The sequence below is a fragment of the Peromyscus maniculatus genome, chromosome 8, assembly GCF_049852395.1.
Source record: "Peromyscus maniculatus bairdii isolate BWxNUB_F1_BW_parent chromosome 8, HU_Pman_BW_mat_3.1, whole genome shotgun sequence".
Classification (NCBI taxonomy): Eukaryota; Metazoa; Chordata; class Mammalia; order Rodentia; family Cricetidae; genus Peromyscus; species Peromyscus maniculatus.
In genome coordinates, this window is record NC_134859.1 from 39,718,536 (window position 1) to 39,738,104 (window position 19,569).

At 46.5% G+C, this 19,569-nt stretch overlaps 1 protein-coding gene across 2 annotated transcripts in view; it reads right to left on the minus strand.

The window, feature by feature from the left end:
- Window positions 1-16,345, minus strand: part of Glra1 (glycine receptor alpha 1) — a 96,411-nt gene extending 80,066 nt beyond the window's left edge. For both annotated transcript variants that reach the window (XM_006984885.4, XM_016003482.3), the window contains exon 1: window positions 15,351-16,345. In XM_006984885.4, the coding sequence (XP_006984947.1) occupies window positions 15,351-15,406 (56 nt within the window). In that variant the 5' untranslated portion in view covers window positions 15,407-16,345. The remainder of the gene's footprint in view (window positions 1-15,350) is intronic.
- Between the last annotated feature and the right edge of the window lie 3,224 nt (window positions 16,346-19,569).

Here is a 19,569-nt window from a genome sequence, read left to right on the forward strand (position 1 = left end):
GAAAAGAGAGGTATGGGTGAAGGAGTAGGCACTTGGGTGCAAACCTTTGTGGATGGAGCTCTGGCCCTTTGTAATGCTGCCAGACTCTGAAGTTATTGTATGTGTGTTATATACCTGTTCTTGCATGTGCATGTGTGTATGTGCGTGTGCACATGTGCTAACCAGAGCAGAATGTCTGGTATTTTTCTCAATCACTTCTCCACATTATTTTTTTTGATACGGGGTCTTCCACTAAACTTGGAGGTCATTAGATTGGCCTGAGTGGTTAGCCAGTGAGCTCTGGGGGTCCTCTTGTCTCTGCCTCCCCTGGGCTGCACACTGTACCCAGCTTTTTATGTACATTGAAGGGATCAAAGTCAGGTCCTCACGTTTGTGCAGCAAACACTTTACCGAGCGAGCCACGGACTCTGAAATTCTCATTTTCTCATTTGTCTGTTTAGTTTGTTATTTAAGCCCTTCTAGAAGGAAAGTGTTCTAAGGCCAGGACTCTCCTGTTTGCTCGTGTGTTTCTCCATGTAACTTAGAACAATGGCTAGCCTCCAGTGGAAACTGGTATTTTTTTTTTTGCAGAGTGAAGAATTGACCCACTTTCAGCTGAATAGAAGGCCACTGGGAGGGGATAGTCAGAGTGTGAGCAGGCTGAGTCTGGGTGACAGGGCCTAGAACTGTCCACCCTCGTCCTTGGGCTCAGGGTCACTCTTTCCCTTTTATCAGCCCCACTCTCTCTGCATCCATTGGTCCCTGTGAATTAGTCATTTCCCGTGGCCCAGTTTAATTATCCTGAGCCTCATGAAATGGTCTTCGTTTTTAGACTGTCTCCTCGTCTCCAGACAGCCCATCGGACTCCTCTGTGCTCCGCTCACTCTTGGCACCTGGCCTTCTTTAAATGGCCGTTGTGTGGCTTTCTTGCTTTGCATGATGTCCAGGTGCTAGAGGTAGGACCTACACTCTGTTGGCCACCTCATTCAACAGAAATGGTGATCTGTCAGGGAGGGATTACTATTTCCATGTCACAGGAGAGGACAGTGGTGGCTTCAGAATCCTTGGAACAATCTTGCTCTAAGTCTCACAGCTAACACATGGCATTACCAGGATTCCAGACAAATGAATCTCCAACCCCGGGGTCTCCTGCTAGCCAGCTTAAATGAAGCCTTATGCATGGCAGCTGGAAGGGCCATCATCTTATGTAGTCTCATCTCATCTTAGACATGGAAAACCCAAGACTCAGTTACAACCCCTGTGAAGCAGAGGGCTGGGGCGATAGGTGGCTCAGTAGGCAGAGTGCTTGCCTCACAAGCATGAAGATCTGAGTTTCATCCCCAGAACCCACATTAAGAAAAAGCTGGGTGTGGTGGCCTGCGCTTATAATCCTAGCACTGAGGAGGTGGAGACAGAAGGATCCCTGGGACTCACTGGCCAGCTAGTCTAGTCTACTTGGGAAGTTGCTAGCCCGTGAGAGACCCTGTCTCAAAAAGAGGATGGATGGTACCTGAGAAACCTCAGAGGCTGTAACCTGGCTTCTATAATACATGTACACACACACACACACACACACACACACACACACACACACACACAGAGCAGAGCTTGCTAGTGGAGGAAGACCTGGCTAGCTCTGAACTCCAGACCAGCCAACCTGAGACAGTGGGTCCAACCCATCTTTTACTTACTTTGTTACTGTCTTTCTTTATGTGTCAAAGCCAACAAACCCCTTCAAGTCCCCCTCTCCAGACATGATGTGACCCTTTTCATTTAGAGACTTTTTTTTTAACCAGTAGCTATTTTGGGTTGCAAAGAGGAAGCCACCTCCAATGAAGTCCATGCCTTCTTCACAAATGAAACCATTTCTGCCTAGATCACATGCCTTCAGGGTACTATGGCCATCGAGAAAAACCACCTTACAAAGTTTGTCCTATTCCATGGAAGGGACTTTGCTGCAGGCCTGGGGGCATGCTGGGAAGCAACCTTATCTGCAATGGCTCACATGTTTGGGGAGGCCCAGAGCTCAGACATGCCCTGGCAGGCTGGGAGGCTAAGGCTGAACGACTTCCCACCACTGTGTCAGAGCCAGGACTGGGCCACCACTTTCAAGTCATGCTCTCCCTGTGACTCATTTATTGGAGCAGAAAGGGGTCATGGTGAGACACAGCAGTGCTTCAGGGCTGGCTGGGTGGAACCCGCCAGCTCCTGGGCTTCTGAGGAGCCAGTGACAGGAGGCTGTGAGCAGACACAGAGGGACAGAGCAACAAACACTGTGTGCAATGTACCTGAAGCCACAAGGAGAACATAGCTCGTGAAGGGCACGAAGGGCTAGTGGAAACCTTGGGAAACACCAAGAGAGACAGTGTGTCTTTTGAGGGGTTTGTAGTCCAGTGTGGAAGCTAGAAGAGCTCCGTACGCAGATAAGCCACTTTGCTTGAACTGAGGGCCGAGGGTAAGGCCTCCATTTCCAAAGACTTTTAAAAAAGATGTATTTTTTACTTTTATTATTTTTCATTAAGTGTATTTGTCAATGGGTGTTGGGGTGCCCAAACAGGCCAAAGTCTCAGATCCCCCTGGAACAGAAATCACAGGTGGTTATGAAACACTTGGTGTGGGTGCTGGGACTTGAACTCAGGTCCTTTGGAAGAATGGTGTGTGATTTTCCAACAGGCTAAGTCATCTCCCCAGCCTGTTTTTCAGGAACATTTGAAAGGAGAATTTAGGCTCAGTTGGTGGTAGGGACAGTGGTTACCCAAGGGATGCCCTTGAAAAAAGTGAAGCTAGAAATGGGTCTTGAGGTATGGGTAGGATCTTGGCCGTGAAGAGGGAATTACTGCCTGTTAAGGGCTTGTGTTCTCTCATGTGAAAGACTTTAAAGTGTTTAGAATGGACTCCAGCCACTATTTCTAGCTTTTAAAATTGTTTTTGAGATGGTATCTCACATAGCTCAGTCTGGCCTGGAACTCATCATGTATCCCAGGCTGACCTGAACTACTGATCTTTCTGCCTCTACTTGCCTGAGTGCTGGGATGACAAGCTTGGGTTACAAGGCCAAGTTTGTGCAGTGCTTGGGTGAAACTGAGAGCTTTGTGATGGCAGGCAGACACTTGACCAACTGAGTTACATCTCCCAGCTCTCTAAAGACAGGAATCTTGAGATGGAGAAAGGCTGAGCAGCTGCCAAGATCCTTCATCAAGGAGAGCAGGATCCAAACCACTGCACCCCAGTGCAGGGCTAGCTGTTTTGAGTGCCTCTGAGGGGTGTGCCATTACCAGCTTTATGGATGGGGCTGGGAGGGGGTACTGAGAGTCCAGAGTAGGGATTTATGGACACCTTCAGGTTGGGATTTGGTTTGTGTGATGTAAAGGAGATAGAAATAGAGGTGGGTCAACAATTAATAAATGGGACCTCTCAAAATTGAGAAGCTTTTGCAGGGCAAAAGACACAGTCAATAAGACAAAAAGACAGCCAACAGAATGGGAAAAGATCTTCACCAACCCCACATCTGACAGAGGATTGATCTCCACAGTATATAAAGAACTCAAGAAACTAGACATCAAAATACTAAACAGTCCAATTAAAAAATGGGCTAAAGAGCTAAACAGAGAATTCACAAAACAAGAATCACAAATGGCTGAAAGACATTTAAAGAAATGCTCAACATCCTTAATCATCAGAGAAATGCAAATCAAAACGACTCTGAGATACCACCTTACACCTGTCAGAATGGCTACGATCAAAAACACCAATGACAGTCAATGTTGGAGAAGATGTGGAGCAAAGAGAACACTCCTCCACTGTTGGTGGGAATGTAAGCTTGTACAACCACTGTGGAAATCAGTATGGTGGTTTCTCAGAAAATTAGGAATCGAACTACCTCAAGACCCAGTCATCCCACTCTTGGGCATATACCCAAGGAATGCTGATTCATACCATAAAGATACATGCTCAGCTATGTTCATAGCAGCACTATTTGTAATAGCCAGAACTGGAAACAACCTAGATGCCCGTCAACGGAAGAATGGATAAAAAAAAAATGTGGTACATATACACAATGGAGTACTACTCAGCAGAGAAAAACAATGAAAGCATGAAATTTGCAGGCAAATGGATGGAACTAGAAAAAATCATCCTGAGTGAGGTAACCCAAACCCAGAAAGACAGTCATGGTATGTACTCACTCATAAGTGGATTCTAGATATAAAATAAAGAACAATCAGACTACAAAAAAACCCATATCTTGGCCTGGGGTGATTGCTCAGTGGTTAAAGCACTTGCCACACAAGCAGGAAGACCGTAGTTCAGATCCCCAGAACCCACATAAATGACGAGTGAGCATGACAGCCCACCTGTAATTGTAGCCTCAAATTCTAGCAAAGACAGGGACTCCCCATAGCAAGCTAGTTAGCAAAACCAGTCATATCAGTGAGCTATGGGTTTGATTGACAGACTCTGCCTCAGTAAAGAAGGTGAAGCAACTGAGAAGATCCTGACATTTCTAACATAACCCTGGGTCTGTACATGTACCTTCACCTGCTGTGTGCACGAGCATGTGTATACCCACACACACCACACACATGAAAATGAAAAAGGGGAGAATATTTATTGAAAATATACTATTTTATATATTTATTTATAATTTATTTGTAACATATATTATTAAATAATATATTATATTATTATTTAATATTAATATTATTATAAAATAATAATATAATATAAAATATATTAAAATAAATTAAGTGTATGCTTAAAAAAAAAGAAATAGAGGTGGGTGCTTAATGGGGCAAGCTGGGAGATTTAAGTGTCAGATAAAGACATGTTGTGCTCAAGAGAAAGCCAGCACAGCTCCTGGAACCATGGTGGTCCTGCCCATCACAGACTGTGGGCTTGAGACTAACTCCATCACCGTGTGGCACAAGTCGCATCACCATAGCAGGAAAAGGGTTTCTGAAGGCAGACCACTTGCACCTCTGTCTAGGATTGCCTGGTCCAGATTAGGTGGTTCTAGGAAGACTCTTTAAGCTCATCCATACAATGGGATGAGTAACAGGTTTTGTTTAACATATAGCTCTGAGGAGCCCACAGACTTCCTCATATTCATCATTGAGAATAAAGCCAGGTACAAATGCACCGATATTTTGGTGACTGTTGTGGTATAAAATTCATTGACAGGCTGGGTATCAAACTGCTAAATGACTCATTCTAGGGAGTAAGATTCCTGTGTGTTGGTCCTCAACATTTCTTCTTTAGTTGCTTTACTCAATCCAATTACAAAGTTTCTAATGTAAAAAGATAAAGGGAATGAAAGGAACCCAGCAGCAGGTCTGCCTCAAAAGCTGATTGCCGGGGACTTAGCGTGCACTGATTTATTTTCCTCCCCTGGCTCTGGCCTGCTAGAGGCACATGGGCGGATGTCTCTGTGTCACATGCTAGGGACAAGTGGCAGAGCCAGGGAGACTCAGGAGGGTCACCTGTGGCACCTGGACACTCAACCTCCTGGTCCAGAGAGGTTCTGAGGAGACTTTCCCCTCTGTTTTCTGGCAGCCCTATGGGAGCATGAGGTGAGGTGAGGTGGCCGGTGCCTGAGGCAGAACTCTCCAAACTCTTATACAGAAGGTGAGGGTACTCGGTCCCCCATGCTGGGGTTAGACTGTGGCTGCACAGGCAGTTGGTCTGGGTACAGGGGACCAATAGGTTTTTTTTTTTTTTTTTTTTTGGTTTTTCGAGACAGGGTTTCTCTGCGTAGCTTTGCACCTTTCCTGGATTTCACTTGGTGGCCCAGGCTGGCCTTGAACTCACAGAGATCCATCTGGCTCTGCGTCCCGAGTGCTGGGATTAAAGGCGTGTGCCACCACCACCCAGCAAGTTCTTAATATTCTGTTCTTGGGCCAGAGTATGTGCTGCTCTGTTTGGCCTCTCAATGAGGAACGTGCTCCTGCCATCTAGAAAGCTCTTCCACTCAGGTGATTTGGGGCACACTAGAAAAGGTGTAGTGGGGGGAAACAGCCACATTCTCAGGAAGGACTTAGCCCTTCATGTGGGGCTGGAGGGTAGCCAGCTCCCCACTGTGGAAGGGATGGAGTTTGGAAACTCGTGTGTGTGTGTGTGTGTGTGTGTGTGTGTGTGTGTGTGTGTGTGTGTCACGGAAATTGTTATTATTTACATCCGCCTGCAAGGAACTGGCTCTTGATTCTTCTGAGAGACAAACTTGCCTCCCCCATCTTCCTTATCTGCATTAGTGTCTCCTGGTGAGTGTGGGAGGATCAAAGGTATGGAATAATTTGGAGTGCTTCCTTCCCTGCCTCTCCTCTCCTCTCCTCTCCTGTCCTCTCTTCTCCTCTCCTCTGCTCCCTTCTCTTCTCCTCCCCTCCCCTCTTCTTTTATACCTTAGGCTGGCCTGAAACGCACCATGTAGTCCAGGTTAGACTACATATTTCACAGTAATGCTCCTGCCTCAGCTTTCCAAATGCTGGGGTTACAGGCATTCTCTCGTGTGGTCCCTGGTAGGGAGGTAAGGCTACTTAGCATGAGACCCACAACATCTCCCCAGGGATATGGCTTTGAGAGATTAAAAAGTCACCGTGGTGATTTATAAGCAAGGAGATCTGGCTTCTCCCAAGCATTACAATGTCTAAAAAAGGGAATTGTGCATATATCATATGATTAAAACAATTAAGAGGGGCCAGCGAGATGGCTGAGGTGGTGAAAGTGTTTACCACCAACCCGACAACTTGAGTCTGACCCATGGGACCCACATGGTGAACGGAGAGAACAGATTCTTGCATGTTGTCCTATGACCTCTACACCGTGTGCTGTGGCATGTGCACATTTGCATACCCCTGTGTGCACACAAAATAAAAATATAATTATTTTAAAAGCAATTAAGAGAAAGGGAAGGAGTGGCTACCTGCTAAGAAGAATAAATAGTACGGCTCTGTTAACTCCAAGGCCTGATGGGAAATTCCCAGTTCTCTTCTCCTAAGATTGCCCCAACCCCAGCCTCATTGTGTAGACCACGCTGGTTTTGAACTCATGTCCCTTCTTTTTCAGCCTCCTCAGTGCTGGGATTACAGGCACACATCACAGCACCCGGCTTTCACAGAAAGGGAGGACTACTAGCTTGATACGTCCTGGGGATGTGAACCAGTGTGGTGACTTAGCAGCCAGGGTTTGAACCTTGGCTTTACCTATGATTATCAGCTAGGTTTCTTGCATCACCCAAAGGCCCATGATGGTTCTCCTCTAAACCTCAGTTCTCTCAGCTCTAGAATGGGCACAGGTACCATCGTCCTGAGTATTTTTAAGGCAATTGGATGATCAGGCAGCTTACTCTGCAAACTGAAGCACTACTGCAGGAGCAGGGTGGCTTGCCGCAGTCCTCTGGAGCTGGGGAGGGTTGCGGAATGGAGCACACGGCAATAACCACGCCCTCTCAAAAGCCAGAAAAACAGAGCAGTGGCTCTCGTGGGTATGAGGCAGCAACAGACTCCCTGGAAAGGTGGGCAAGTCAGAGGTGTGTAGAAGGAAGGACATGGTCCTGAGGTCAGACCAATGATGGGATGATGCAGAGTCTTCCAAAACTCTGGGAGTCCCAAGCAAGCGTCTAGTTAATGCCGGTTTGAGAATATCAGGTGCTCAGGAAGATGGGTGAGTGAGATTTTAAAGAAACCCTATTCTCTGGAGTCCCTTCTGACATCAGATCCACTCCTCCCTCAGTCCCTACCGATGCTCATTGCTGTGCCTTAGGCCTCTGGGGCCAGAATAGCATTCCCATCCCTGGGTGCCTCTCTCTGTCTGCATCCTCTCCCAGTGCAGGTCAGGTGTGTGAGTGAGAGCTGATGGTGCACCAGGACTCAGGGACTGCATCGCCATCTCAGGGTGGGGCTGGCTGCCCATGGAAGGAGCTACCTTCAGGTGTGCTTATGTTCAGGAGAGGGAGCCAGAACTTGCAAGGAATGAAGGGGAACACAGAGGCATCATCGGGGTGCACAGGTTTTGCAGACAACACATGGTGAATAAGTTTGGGGAATAATGCATGACTGATGCTTTGGGGAAGCCCTGTCCTCCTGTAAGTGACTTGTTTTTATTTTCTTTCTTATCTGCAAAGTGAAAGAGCTTCTCCACACATGGCCATCGTGGGGATGACCCAGGGCCTTGATGTCCCCCACTTCCTATTCATGTAAGCCTCTGTGTCGTGAGAGGGCTGGCAGAAAGACGGACTCTCATGCCCCAGATCTCAGAAACTGAATCTCCACAAGACCCTTGGCACTTGCTATGTGCCAGAAGTTTGAAAAACTCCAACTTAACAGCCTTTTCGAGCATTTCAGTCTCTGGTCCCATCCCAGGAGAGCCTGATTCTGTAGTCTGGTCTGAGTATCTGTATTTTACCATTAAAATGTTGCTACTTTGTGGCACTAAGGATTCTACCCGGCATCTCATCCTAGGTAGGTACTCTACCACTGAGCCACTTTCCACCCCCGACTATTTATTTATTTATTTATTTATTTATTTATTTATTTATTTTGGTTTTTCGAGACAGGGTTTCTCTGCGTAGCTTTGAGCCTTTCCTGGAGCTCACTTGGTAGCCCAGGCTGGCCTCGAACTCACAGAGATCCGCCTGGCTCTGCCTCCCGAGTGCTGGGATTAAAGGCGTGCGCCACCACCGCCCAGCTTATTTATTTATTTTTTTCAAGACAGGGTTTCTCTGCGTAGCTTTTGCACCTTTCCTGGAACTTGCTTTGGAGACCAGGCTGGCCTCAAACTCACAAAGATCTGCCTGCCTCTGCCTCCCGAGTGCTGGGATTAAAGGCGTGCGGCACCACTGCCCGGCTGACTATTTAATTTTTAAAACTATCTTTAATTATGTTTGATTGACATATGCAAAGCCATACATAGGTATACAGCAGTGTGTACTTGTGAGGTTATCTCTACCATCAGTCCCCCATGTCTCTCCATCACCTGCAGCATTGACTGGTGCCTCTTCACATGCTATGGTTCAGTAATAAGACACTGTATGTAAGTTCGAACCTCTCGAATTCTTGGGATCCCTCTCCTTGGCAAGCCCTTCTCAACTGGATTTGACAGGTTAGATTCTAGATCTGCTCAGAGCTCATGCTACTTCAGACTCCTTGACTTGGAGGGACAGTGTGACCCCCCCCCCCCAGTGAATGGGTGGGAGGTCTGAGGATTCGGCTTCTGAGGATGGGACTGGGCTGGGGTGTCCTGTGGGCATCTGCTGCCCACTTCATGGCTGGGATTTCCAATTGTCAGCAGCATCCCGTTAAGACGGTAAACTCATCTAGTAATAGATCCTATGAAACAGGCAGATTCAAAGGCTGAGGGTGGTAATCTAATTGTACTGAATTAGCTTCAGACAATATCAACTTCAGAAAGTCACAAAGGGACCTTTAAACACCATTTCAAAAGCTTTGGTGCCCGGGGCTCCCCTCTTAAGGGATCACATTCCAAAGCCTGGGCTCTGTGTGGCTAAACCCCTCTCCTAGCATCCAGCCACTGCTCCCTTCTAACTGCTGTCTCAGTAAGTTGCTGGCACCCCGTTGTGTCTTTGGTTGTGTGTTAGGATTAACAGGGAATGGGTTTGTGGGAGACAGCTGGAGTTCAGGGCAGAGAGGCCGTAAGTGCCAGGAACAGCAACTGTGACTGGGGCTTTATTTGCGGACTGGTAAATTTTCTGCTAGGTCCTTCTGGTGCCTTCTGAAGCCCCTTTTCCTTTCTTAAATGCAGTTTTTTATATATATATATATATATATATATATATATATATATATATATATATATATATAACTAAGGTGGCTTCCTTTTAATAATCTTTTGCTACATTGTGTGGGTAGGTTCATTGCCCAATTTAGTTATTATCCGATCTATTTTGAAGAATGAGAAAAATACCACTGAGTAGGTGCTCTTGGCTTGATTTAAAGCCCACAAATTTCAGGTGGCAGTTTAGGAGTCAGGACAAAAGGGGGGGAGGGTTGTAAGCATTGTCAGTGTTATCTCTGATCTGCGTTCCATTTATTCTTTTGCAGGAAATCACCCACAAACTCTCATAATCTATAGAAGAAGTGGGAAATTCTATATCACCCTGGCAGGTAGATTTGTATTTCCTCTTACACCCTTCTTGTGACCGTCATGATCACTGTGGCAGCCCCTGCACCACTCAGTAAAGATTCCAGAAAGTTCCTAGTTCCCTTGAGCCAGAATTTCTGTGTGCATTAAAGTAAATCTATTCTTCTTTTGCAGTCATGGAGGTTAAATCAAATCTAGTGTTTCCCAATGTGGAGGCCGTGGGTACGTCAGAGGTATGGGCAGTCTTAAGGAGGACTTGGAATCTATCTACTTAAAATGTTTCAAAGACTAGCCAGTGTGTGTTTACCTCTGCCCACACCATATGGGCTGACTAGGCAGCACCACAGGTCCTTACCCCGCTTCATCTTAAGTAAATTCAGCCAGGGGCATTGCTTGTGCTGGGGTGGTTGGGGGTTCCGAGACAGTTCTGTGTTCTTCTGACTAATGACAATGGGTAGATAAGGCAAGGAGGAACAGCTGAAAAACAGGCTTTATGCGCACATGTGGGGGTTGGGTAAATGTTAAACAGAGTTGTTGACAGAAAGTAGAGAACCTTTAACTTTCTCGGATGGTTCTTCAGATGAAGACAGTGGTGGAACAGCATCCCCTCTCACCTCTCTGAACAGTCCTTGGGGTGGAAAGGGAAGACGTTTACCGTCTCTGTCAGTCATCAGGTCCATCTTAGGGGAACTGTTCAAAGAGGGGAGTAGCTGGGTGGGGTCCTCATTTTTTTCTGACTTCTGAGTCTGGGAGTAGCTGGGAACAGCTGCTATAATTATTTGGGTAATAGCTGAGACACACCGCAATCACTTTAACCCAGTCTGAACTGTTATGGGAAAGATTGGGAAAAGGTCATGGCCAACAGGAACAGCTAATAATAATTTTCGAGAGTGTGATTGGCGGTGTCCTTTCATTTTACAGGTAGGCAAAGTGAGACCCAGAAGGGTCACAGACTCTTCTCAAGGTCATACTACTATAGTTAAATTCCAGATCCCAGGTCTGCTGCACACTGAACAACCTGCAGAAGAGCCTCGAGACGGGCAGACAGGAGACAGTACCATCCATCTTAAAAATCGTTTTGGCTTCTGCTAGCTGATGAAGGAAATAAAGTTGATGACACCCACATCAGTGTGATGCTGTCATAGGCTCTGTACACAGGCTGCCCGGAGGCGAGCGCCGCAGACCCTCTAATGCAGGAGAAAAAGGTTTCCCCAGGAACGGCATGTGTCCCTGCCGAGTGCCCAGTTTTGAAGTGGACACACAATCACGTAGTTAGCTAACACCTGGTGAAGGGATGAAGGCAGGGAAGCCACTGCGGCCGGCTCGTCCAGAGCCTTTGTGCAAACGGGGCCCTCTCTTTGTAAAATGAGTGGCTCAGAGGCTGAAGGGAACTCACAAGGGTTGGGTTTAGCCATCCGAGTAGAAAATTAGAGTAGCCATACAGAAGGAGCCTTGTTATGGCTGTGCCGCAGGAGGAGAGCCGAGTTGACTCTGGAAGTCAGAACCCGTGGCCCATAACTGTTCTGCTTCCTCCACCGCACCGCATAGCTGCGGCCTTTCATAAGGCCATCTCAAAGATAAATTCCCCACGTGTCCTCGGTAGGTCATTCCCAGTTTTGCAAATATGCAGATGTTATGTGCGGATTTATAATTCCATTTATTGGCTTTGGGTCCCTGTCCAAACTGCTCCTTGGGAATAAAAACATGAAATTTCTTTTCTATCTTTCCTAAGTCTCCAGAGGGCAGGCAGGCTGATTGACATTTTGGTTGGCCCCAAGGCAGACTTGCCCTATGGGCTTAGTTCTTTAGGAAAAAAAAGTCCTTGGGCCATTTCAGAAACTTCTAGATGTGTTCTGCAGTGCCCCCAAATACAGTGGGCAGGACTCAGGCAGAACATAGCTGTTATCAGGGAGAAAGACCAAGGTGGTTGTCTACCCTTCCTGGTAAGCTTGGGAACCTTCCCAAGAGGGTCTGTCTCAGGAAAACACTAATTTATCTGTCCATAGTGATAGAGATATTAAACAATGTTTTTTCCATGGTCTTTTTTGTCTTAGAATTGATAGAAACATCTGCATTTCAAAGTTTTGATCAGCTTTCTTGGCAAGTGACTGACACACAGAGTCTAAAATCTCAGCACAAGGTGTCATCTACTGGGATGGGAAATGGAGAAGGTACAGAGGGAAAGGTGGTGATCTTGGGGGAAAACCACTTGGTTCATGTCCCTCTGTGTTCAATCCCTGCTGAAGCACAAGCTAGATCCCTTTCTGTCTCAGCGGGACGTGCTGTGTATTCTCCCAGGGGTTATTTCCCCAGGCAGACTCGACTTTTTCATGATTACGATTAGTGCATCAGAGAAGCTGATTGAAAATTTGGGTTATTTTTATTGTCATTCACAACTTGGGCCATTCCGTCCCTTCTCACTGTACCCTGGGTTAGTTTGCAGTGTTTGGAGACATTTTTGTTTGTCATGATCAGGGAGAAAAGATGTGACTGGCACCAGACAGGCTGCTACAATGCACAGGGCAGACGTCATGACAAAGAATTACAAAGATCAAAATGTCAGTAGTGCAGAGGCCGAGAGGCATCATTATAGATCATGTCTGGCTGAGTTATTGAGAAGGCAAGGAACTGTTGGGGTCATACTAGTCCCATCCTTGCTACAAGCCTTTGCCAAGACTCTGGGGGGGGGGGATAAAAGCCATGTTCCTTTGGTTTAAAGTTGGGTTGAAAGGAATGCATTTCCAGTGTTAAATAAATAAAGAAAAATTGAAGTTTTAGCCCAAGTGGAATAAGGCCCCAACCTCCAAGCAACACACAGTTTATGTTATTGGATCGCAGGGTGTCATGTATGAAACTTAAGAATGCCAGGCTGTTTACCATGAGAGCAGGAACTTCGGTCACATTGCTTTCATGCATTTGTGGGACATGGCTGATGAACACTGCAGTGTTGCTGGTCTCCTAGGACCCCAGTCTGCCTTGCCAATGCCTCCATTCGCTCCCCGCAGTGGTAGCCTGTGAGGCTCCAACACTGCTTACTTTGGTTGTTTTTGTTTGTTTTGCTGTTGATGTTGCTGTTTCTCTGGTTGCGCACAGATGCGATGCAGCAGCACCTTGGGTAGTGCCCTGGTTCCACTCTCCCCCACCCCCCGCCAGATTTTCAATAATTTCAAACAGGTGAGCCACAGGCCTTACTTAACCTAAGAAGGGCCTGGGCCCTGGGAATATACACTGGCTCATCCCAACCCTCAGCCTGCCCCTTGGTGAAAGGGGCTGGTTATTCCCTTGTAACCTGTAAGGGAGCTGCTGGCCTCTGTTTACTCTATGTTCTAAGGCTGTTGTATATGTCTTACCTAAAACTTGAAAGATGAAAATATCAGAGATGCAAATACCATTTGAGCAAGGACATCTTGCTTGGTTAACCCTCTCGTGATCCCCTGTGCTTCATTTATCTGGGAAATTGCAGAGGGGGTGAACATTAACTCCTGAAACGAAGCAGCCGTTCTCCTGCTTTGATAGTGCCGCAGCACCAGCATGATCTGGATCTCTCTAGTCATGCCTCTTGCTTCCTCACAAACACATCGAGTTCTCGATCATGTCTATTGCTGCTTATGTGTGCCTTCACCCATAGAGGGGAAGGGAGACACAAGAGACTCTTTGACGAGCCACCACCAGTTCACTTGAGGAATTAACACAGCGGAGTCTCACCCTTATCTAAGCGATTACAATGCAGACCTTTTAGACCGATTCTCCTTTTTTATGAAAGCTTATGTCTGGGAGAGGAAAAATCAAGGATTGCATCAAGAAAAAAAGGAATGGGGGTGGGCAGAGTGATAAGGCGCTTCTTGCCTCCCCCCATGAAGTAGGTAAATCTCACAAGGCTCTGGGATGTTGGACTTAAGAAAATACTTGACTATTTACATTCTAAGCTGTGACTGGGACAGTGGCATGCTAAAGAAGTATTTTAAGAGGGTATTAAAAGCTTTAACAGTGGGTAACCCTGGGAAGGGAGGGGTTGTCTTGTCTTCATCATCTTGAGAGAAAAAACACAAAGAGAGACTCAAATTCAGAAACTGTCACTTGGGAGAGGAGGCCTCATCCATATCACCAGCCAGTGGATTAGTCAAACCAACAACTCTTGGCAGTGTAATAAAATCACGATTATGTGCTGTTTTACGATCAGAGAGGATCTTATTTGGTGGTCATATAGTTTTTTAGAACAACCGGATTGTTTTTTTTCTTTCCTCAAATGCCTATTAACTCACTACAGTGGTAAAACACGAGAAGCAGACACGCTAGGACGAGGAAGATTAACGATCTCTGCAGAGCTGGGAAGAATATTTTTCAATTCATATAGATGGAATTTATCATCACCACCTCTGAAGATGGCGTGATTTGCCCACTTACAAAAGGCCTATCTGTTTCAATACTTCCTAAAGATGTGATTTTTCACTTTTCACTTAGACTAACACAAGAACGCTCAGCCTGTACGCAGAGAATTAGGAGTCAATGGATGGGTGTGGGGAGCCCAGCTATGGCGGCAGGGATAGGCATTCATTCATAAATAAGAACTGCCCTTTAGAGCAGGGGAGGGTCGGCTCTAACAGAGTTCAGAAAGAAGTGTGTATCAGGGAGGGATGGAGTCAAAGTTTGAAAGGAAAATGTTTCTCAGTGTCTATGCGTAAATAGGCCTGATCTGCACTCAAGTTAGGGCTTTGCAAGCTGAGGTCATAACTGTGTTATCCCCTAGCTCCAAACCACAGGAGCCTTGACACCCCCCCCCTCCAGAAAAACAACAAAAAGGGAGACAGAACGCTCTGTTTTGTGTCCAGCCAGTCCAACTGCAACCTTCCGCGTCACCGCTAGTTGTCACTTCGCTCCCAGACGGGAGACCCGGGATTTCCAGCACTGCGGTTTGAGAGAATGCGGTCCCAATTAAACTAAAAAACTCATAAAGCTTCTCCTTAAGTCCTCAGCTGAATGAAGGGTAACGAGCAGAGGGGCCATGGGGCCAGTATCGGGGGGAGTGTAGCAGTCAAATAGACAAACCGCAGGAAACAGGCAAACCGCTGCCGCCGGAGCAGCCACTGTCTGGGACCTACACGCACCAGCCAGACACCCTGCGGGTGGAGGGGAGGGGGGGGGGGAGGAGGGGAACAGAAAGGCCTTCAGCACACAGCACCCCCTCCCCAACTGATGAGGCCGCGACAGGGTCAGCCTCTTTACTTCACCTGAACCCCATTTGCACATAAGGATAGTCGTGGTCAGTATAGAAAATCACGTACCTGAAGAATACAATGGTCTCCCAAAGGTAGAATCGCAGAGTGTTGAAGCTGTACATTTTCCAGATTCTTGTGCTGTAAAGTCCACGAGTTATGGGGGTGCAAAATGTTTCCGATGGGCACCCACGAAACCAGAGAGCGCCAATGAGGAAAAATAATCCAGATGTTCAAGGGAGCTGGGAAGTAGAGGGACGAGGTGGCAGAGCCGGGGAGAATTGCAGCCAGGCACAGCTTGGGTACCGCGGACAGCGGCGGCCGTGCAGGTTCAGCACCACGGAGAGCGTCCAGCCCGGCTGCGGGCGGGAAGAGCGCTGCTGGTGCTCAACTCGCTGAAGGCTCCCTGCGGCGCTGGGAGGCACTCTTGGGGGTGGGTATATTTTCTTCTTTTCTTTTCTTTCTTTATTTTTCTCTTTTTAACCCTTATTTTTATGTCGAGAGTGCCAGATTCATGCAAGCAAGAAATCCGTGGGGATCAGAGCCCTGGCCTCGGACCTTTAGACCCGGCTGGCATCTTCTTTCTGGCCCTGGGCTGGCCCGAGGGGTTTTAGGGTTTTTTTCTTTCTTTCTTTCTTTTGTGTGTGTGTGTGTGTGTGTGTGTGTGTGTGTGTAGGTGGTGGTGGTGGTGGTGGTGGAGCAGGTGACGGTGCTGGCTTCAGTTAGATGTCGGAGAGTGTGCCAGGCTGGCGCAACGCAACCGAGTCCCTGAATCTCGTTCCCCTGCCTCCGTTCCAGTCTGCTGTCGCCTTGCAGTCCGTGTTCGCTGGTCCCCTCCGAATAAGTTGGAATTGCTGCAGGAACGGTGTCCCATTGCTTGGGGCTGCAGGCGCAATAGAGCCCACCACAACTTTCAGGGGCTGCTGGGGTCCATGGCTTCCCAGCAGGGCTTAGGAGCTCAACCTTTCAGAGGCATGTCGGGTTTCTGAGCTCACCCATCTTCTGGCCAGACTCCCTCAGATCTTCAGACTGACTTTCTTACTGCATTAATTTAACAAACTGGCGGCGTAGAGGATCGGGGGGGGGGGGGAAGGGCCGACAGGAGGGGGTGGAGAGAGGAAAATGGGGGGAAAAACTCCTTAGAAGCTTCAAACCCTCCCACTCGAGGTGTTCATTGGCCCGCGGCTGCAAAAACCATATCTTCTCTCTAGGTTCGGCCAATTGTGTGTTAGGCTCTGGGCTGAGTTTAACCCTTGAAGTGCTGGCAGAGACCAGCTTCCTGCACTTCCCAGGCCCCAGCGTCTTTGCAGGTCTTCTGTCGCTCCAGGGAGTTCATGGAATTCATCTTTTGAAGTCGTTTAACATCTGAATCTTGATTTTTTTTTTAAAAAAAGAAAATAGCTGTATGTGAGTGAAACACCATGAGCCCCAGTCCAGATGTGCTTAGGGGACTCAGTTTCTCATTTTAAAAGGGTTACTTGGAACCAGATCCCTCAAGTTCTTTAAAGTGCAGAAGCTATAATAGTTGGGCCCACAAGACTTAGAAAAAAGTCTGAAAGACAGAGTAAGTTTCCTTCCAGGGTCACTGTGGTAGGGAAATTCAGGGAAAAAGCCAACTTGGTTTCTAGGGTCAAAGGCGAGTGACCTGCCTGGTCCTTTTGAGAGAAACAGAAGACACACTCCTCCATCTGAACAGAGGAAGTTTGAATCCCATCATACAGGCTGGGGATACTGGCCTCCAAATGAATGGCAGAGCCAAGGAGTGCCTGTATGTATCTCATTCCTACAATGCTCAGTCCTCCCCTTTTCTTTCACCCGCCTTCCTCTGTTTCTCTACCTTATTCGACTTTCAGAAATGAGATATACATTTCACTGTTGAGCCCATCTGGGGAGGTAGAGTTAATCAGATTTCCTCTCAGCCAGGGGACTTTAGTGGATTAATAGCCTCTGCAGGATTTTCTGGCCCGCTGGAACTGGCTGGGACTCTGGGGGCTCTCCCTTTCAAAGCTGCTAAGAGGGGACAAGCCTTCCATTTACCCAGCATATTCAGGAATTCTTTTCTTGGGGCAATAATTCCTCACATCTCTGTTCTCTGCAAGTTCAGGTCTTTTCCCAAGTGAAGCTTCCTTTCCCAGCTCAGGACCAGGCCAGTGGAGTCCCCTCTCTCCTGTACGGCAAAAGCATGTCCTAGAGGGACTCTTTCATGGCTTCCCCACGCCAGGGTTCCCAAAATGTTTTCAGTAGTGACTGAAAAGGAGATTTGCTATCCACAGTGGGTGCTCAGGAATCTGATACAAATGTCTGTGTAGATGTACCATATTGAATATATGCATGTAAGTATGTAGCATATGTAATCAAAAGCTGACCATTAGCATGCCAGGAGACACCCCATATGGCCTCACTGCTCCCTGGTCATGCCTTAAGGTAATATAATTGTCTTTGCTCATGTGTTTGTGTGCATATGTGTGTGTGCTCTTGAAAGTAAACTTATTCTCTCTCTCTCTCTCTCTCTCTCTCTCTCTCTCTCTCTCTCTCTCTCTCTCTCTCTCTCTTCAGACAGTTTCATTATGTTGCCCTGATTGACACAGAACTGAAACTAGATATGTAGACCAGGATGGCCTTAAACTCATAGAGATCTATCTTTTTCTGCCCCCTGAGTACTGGGACCAAAAACATGCACTTCCATGCCTGGCTTAATAAGTGTGTGTCCTCCCATGTGTATCATTTTTGGTTTATAGTCTGCATTGTTCCTGAAGTGAACCTGAAGTGTCTATTTGTATTTGTATATTTCTGTTTGCAATTGGTTTCTGTCCACATAGGCATGTATACTGATATCTTCCTCTATGTGTCACATTTATGCATCAACATGAGTCAGTGTGGTGCCTCAGAGACATTAAAACAAGTAACAAGTTGGTAACTGTATCCTAACCTCGTCTGGCTAGGAAACACTTGCACAGTCAGATATGAATGCAATGTCTACCACTTTCTTTTACTCCTCCCATGATGGAAATTGTGTGTGCACGCGTGTCTTGTGCGCGCGCGTGTGTATGTGTGTGTGTGTGTGTGTGTGTGTATGTGTGTGTTGCTGTTGCTGGTGAGTGTGAATCTCTCTCAGCTTGTGGTAAAAGAAGAAAGTGACTATGGCACAAAAGAGGGGCACTTCTGCTTCAACAGGTTTCTATTTGTGTGAGACTGACACTTTCAATCAGTTCACACACATGAACGGATATGTCCCAAGCATGGGATAACAGTGGTCTGAACTCCTGGGGTATACACTTACTTCAGAGACTACTGAGAAAAGCCAGATAGCTAAGGTCTGTCCAGTTCATTAACTTTTCCAAAGAACCAACTGGTTGGCTTTGTTTGGTTGATTTTGTTTATTATTATTTTATTAATTTCTTCAAAAACATAAATGGATGGGACTATGTGAAAATAAAAATTTCTGTACAGCCAAGAAAATGATCAGCAGAGTTCACAGACAATCTACAGAATCATAGAAAATCTTTACCATCTACGCTACAAACAAGAGGCTACTATCCAGAATTCACAAAGAATGGTAGAACCTAAATCCCAAGGAAATACAACTACTAATCAACAGATGGGTGAACAACTGACTGACTAGGCTGTTTTCAAAAGCAGAAACACAAATGGCCAATAACTGTTTTAAAAGGTATTGAGTATTTCTAGCTGCCAGGGATATGCAAATTACAACTTCTTTGAAATACTACCTCACCCCAGTCAGAATAGTTATCATCAACAACCCTGACAACAAATGCTGGAGAGGATGTGGACAGAAAAGAACCCTTATTCACTCTTGTCGGGGGTGTGAATTAATACAGTTATTATGGAAATCACTTTTGAGATATTTCAAAAATTAAAAATAGACCTGTCATATGACTCAGCTATTTTACTCTTGGACATATACCCAGAGAATTTTATACCCTGCCACAGAGATATTTGCAACCCTGTGTTTATTGCTGTTTTATTCACTATAGCCAAGGACTGCAATCAACCTAGGTGCACATCAACAGATGAGTGGATAATGAAAATTATCTATATCTATATCTATATCTATATATCTCAAAAGTTGTTCACTGACTCCTACTATGTGTGAAGTATACCATGTGTATACCCACACACATGCACCTCCCCCTACATAAATAAAAGAATAAAAATGTAATACAGTTTTAAATGAAGAAAGTTAAGGGGTATATTGTAACATGGAGATATACTTTTAGATGAGGCAGCCAGATCAGGGGATGTTCTGAAAGGAGACATGTGGCCAGTC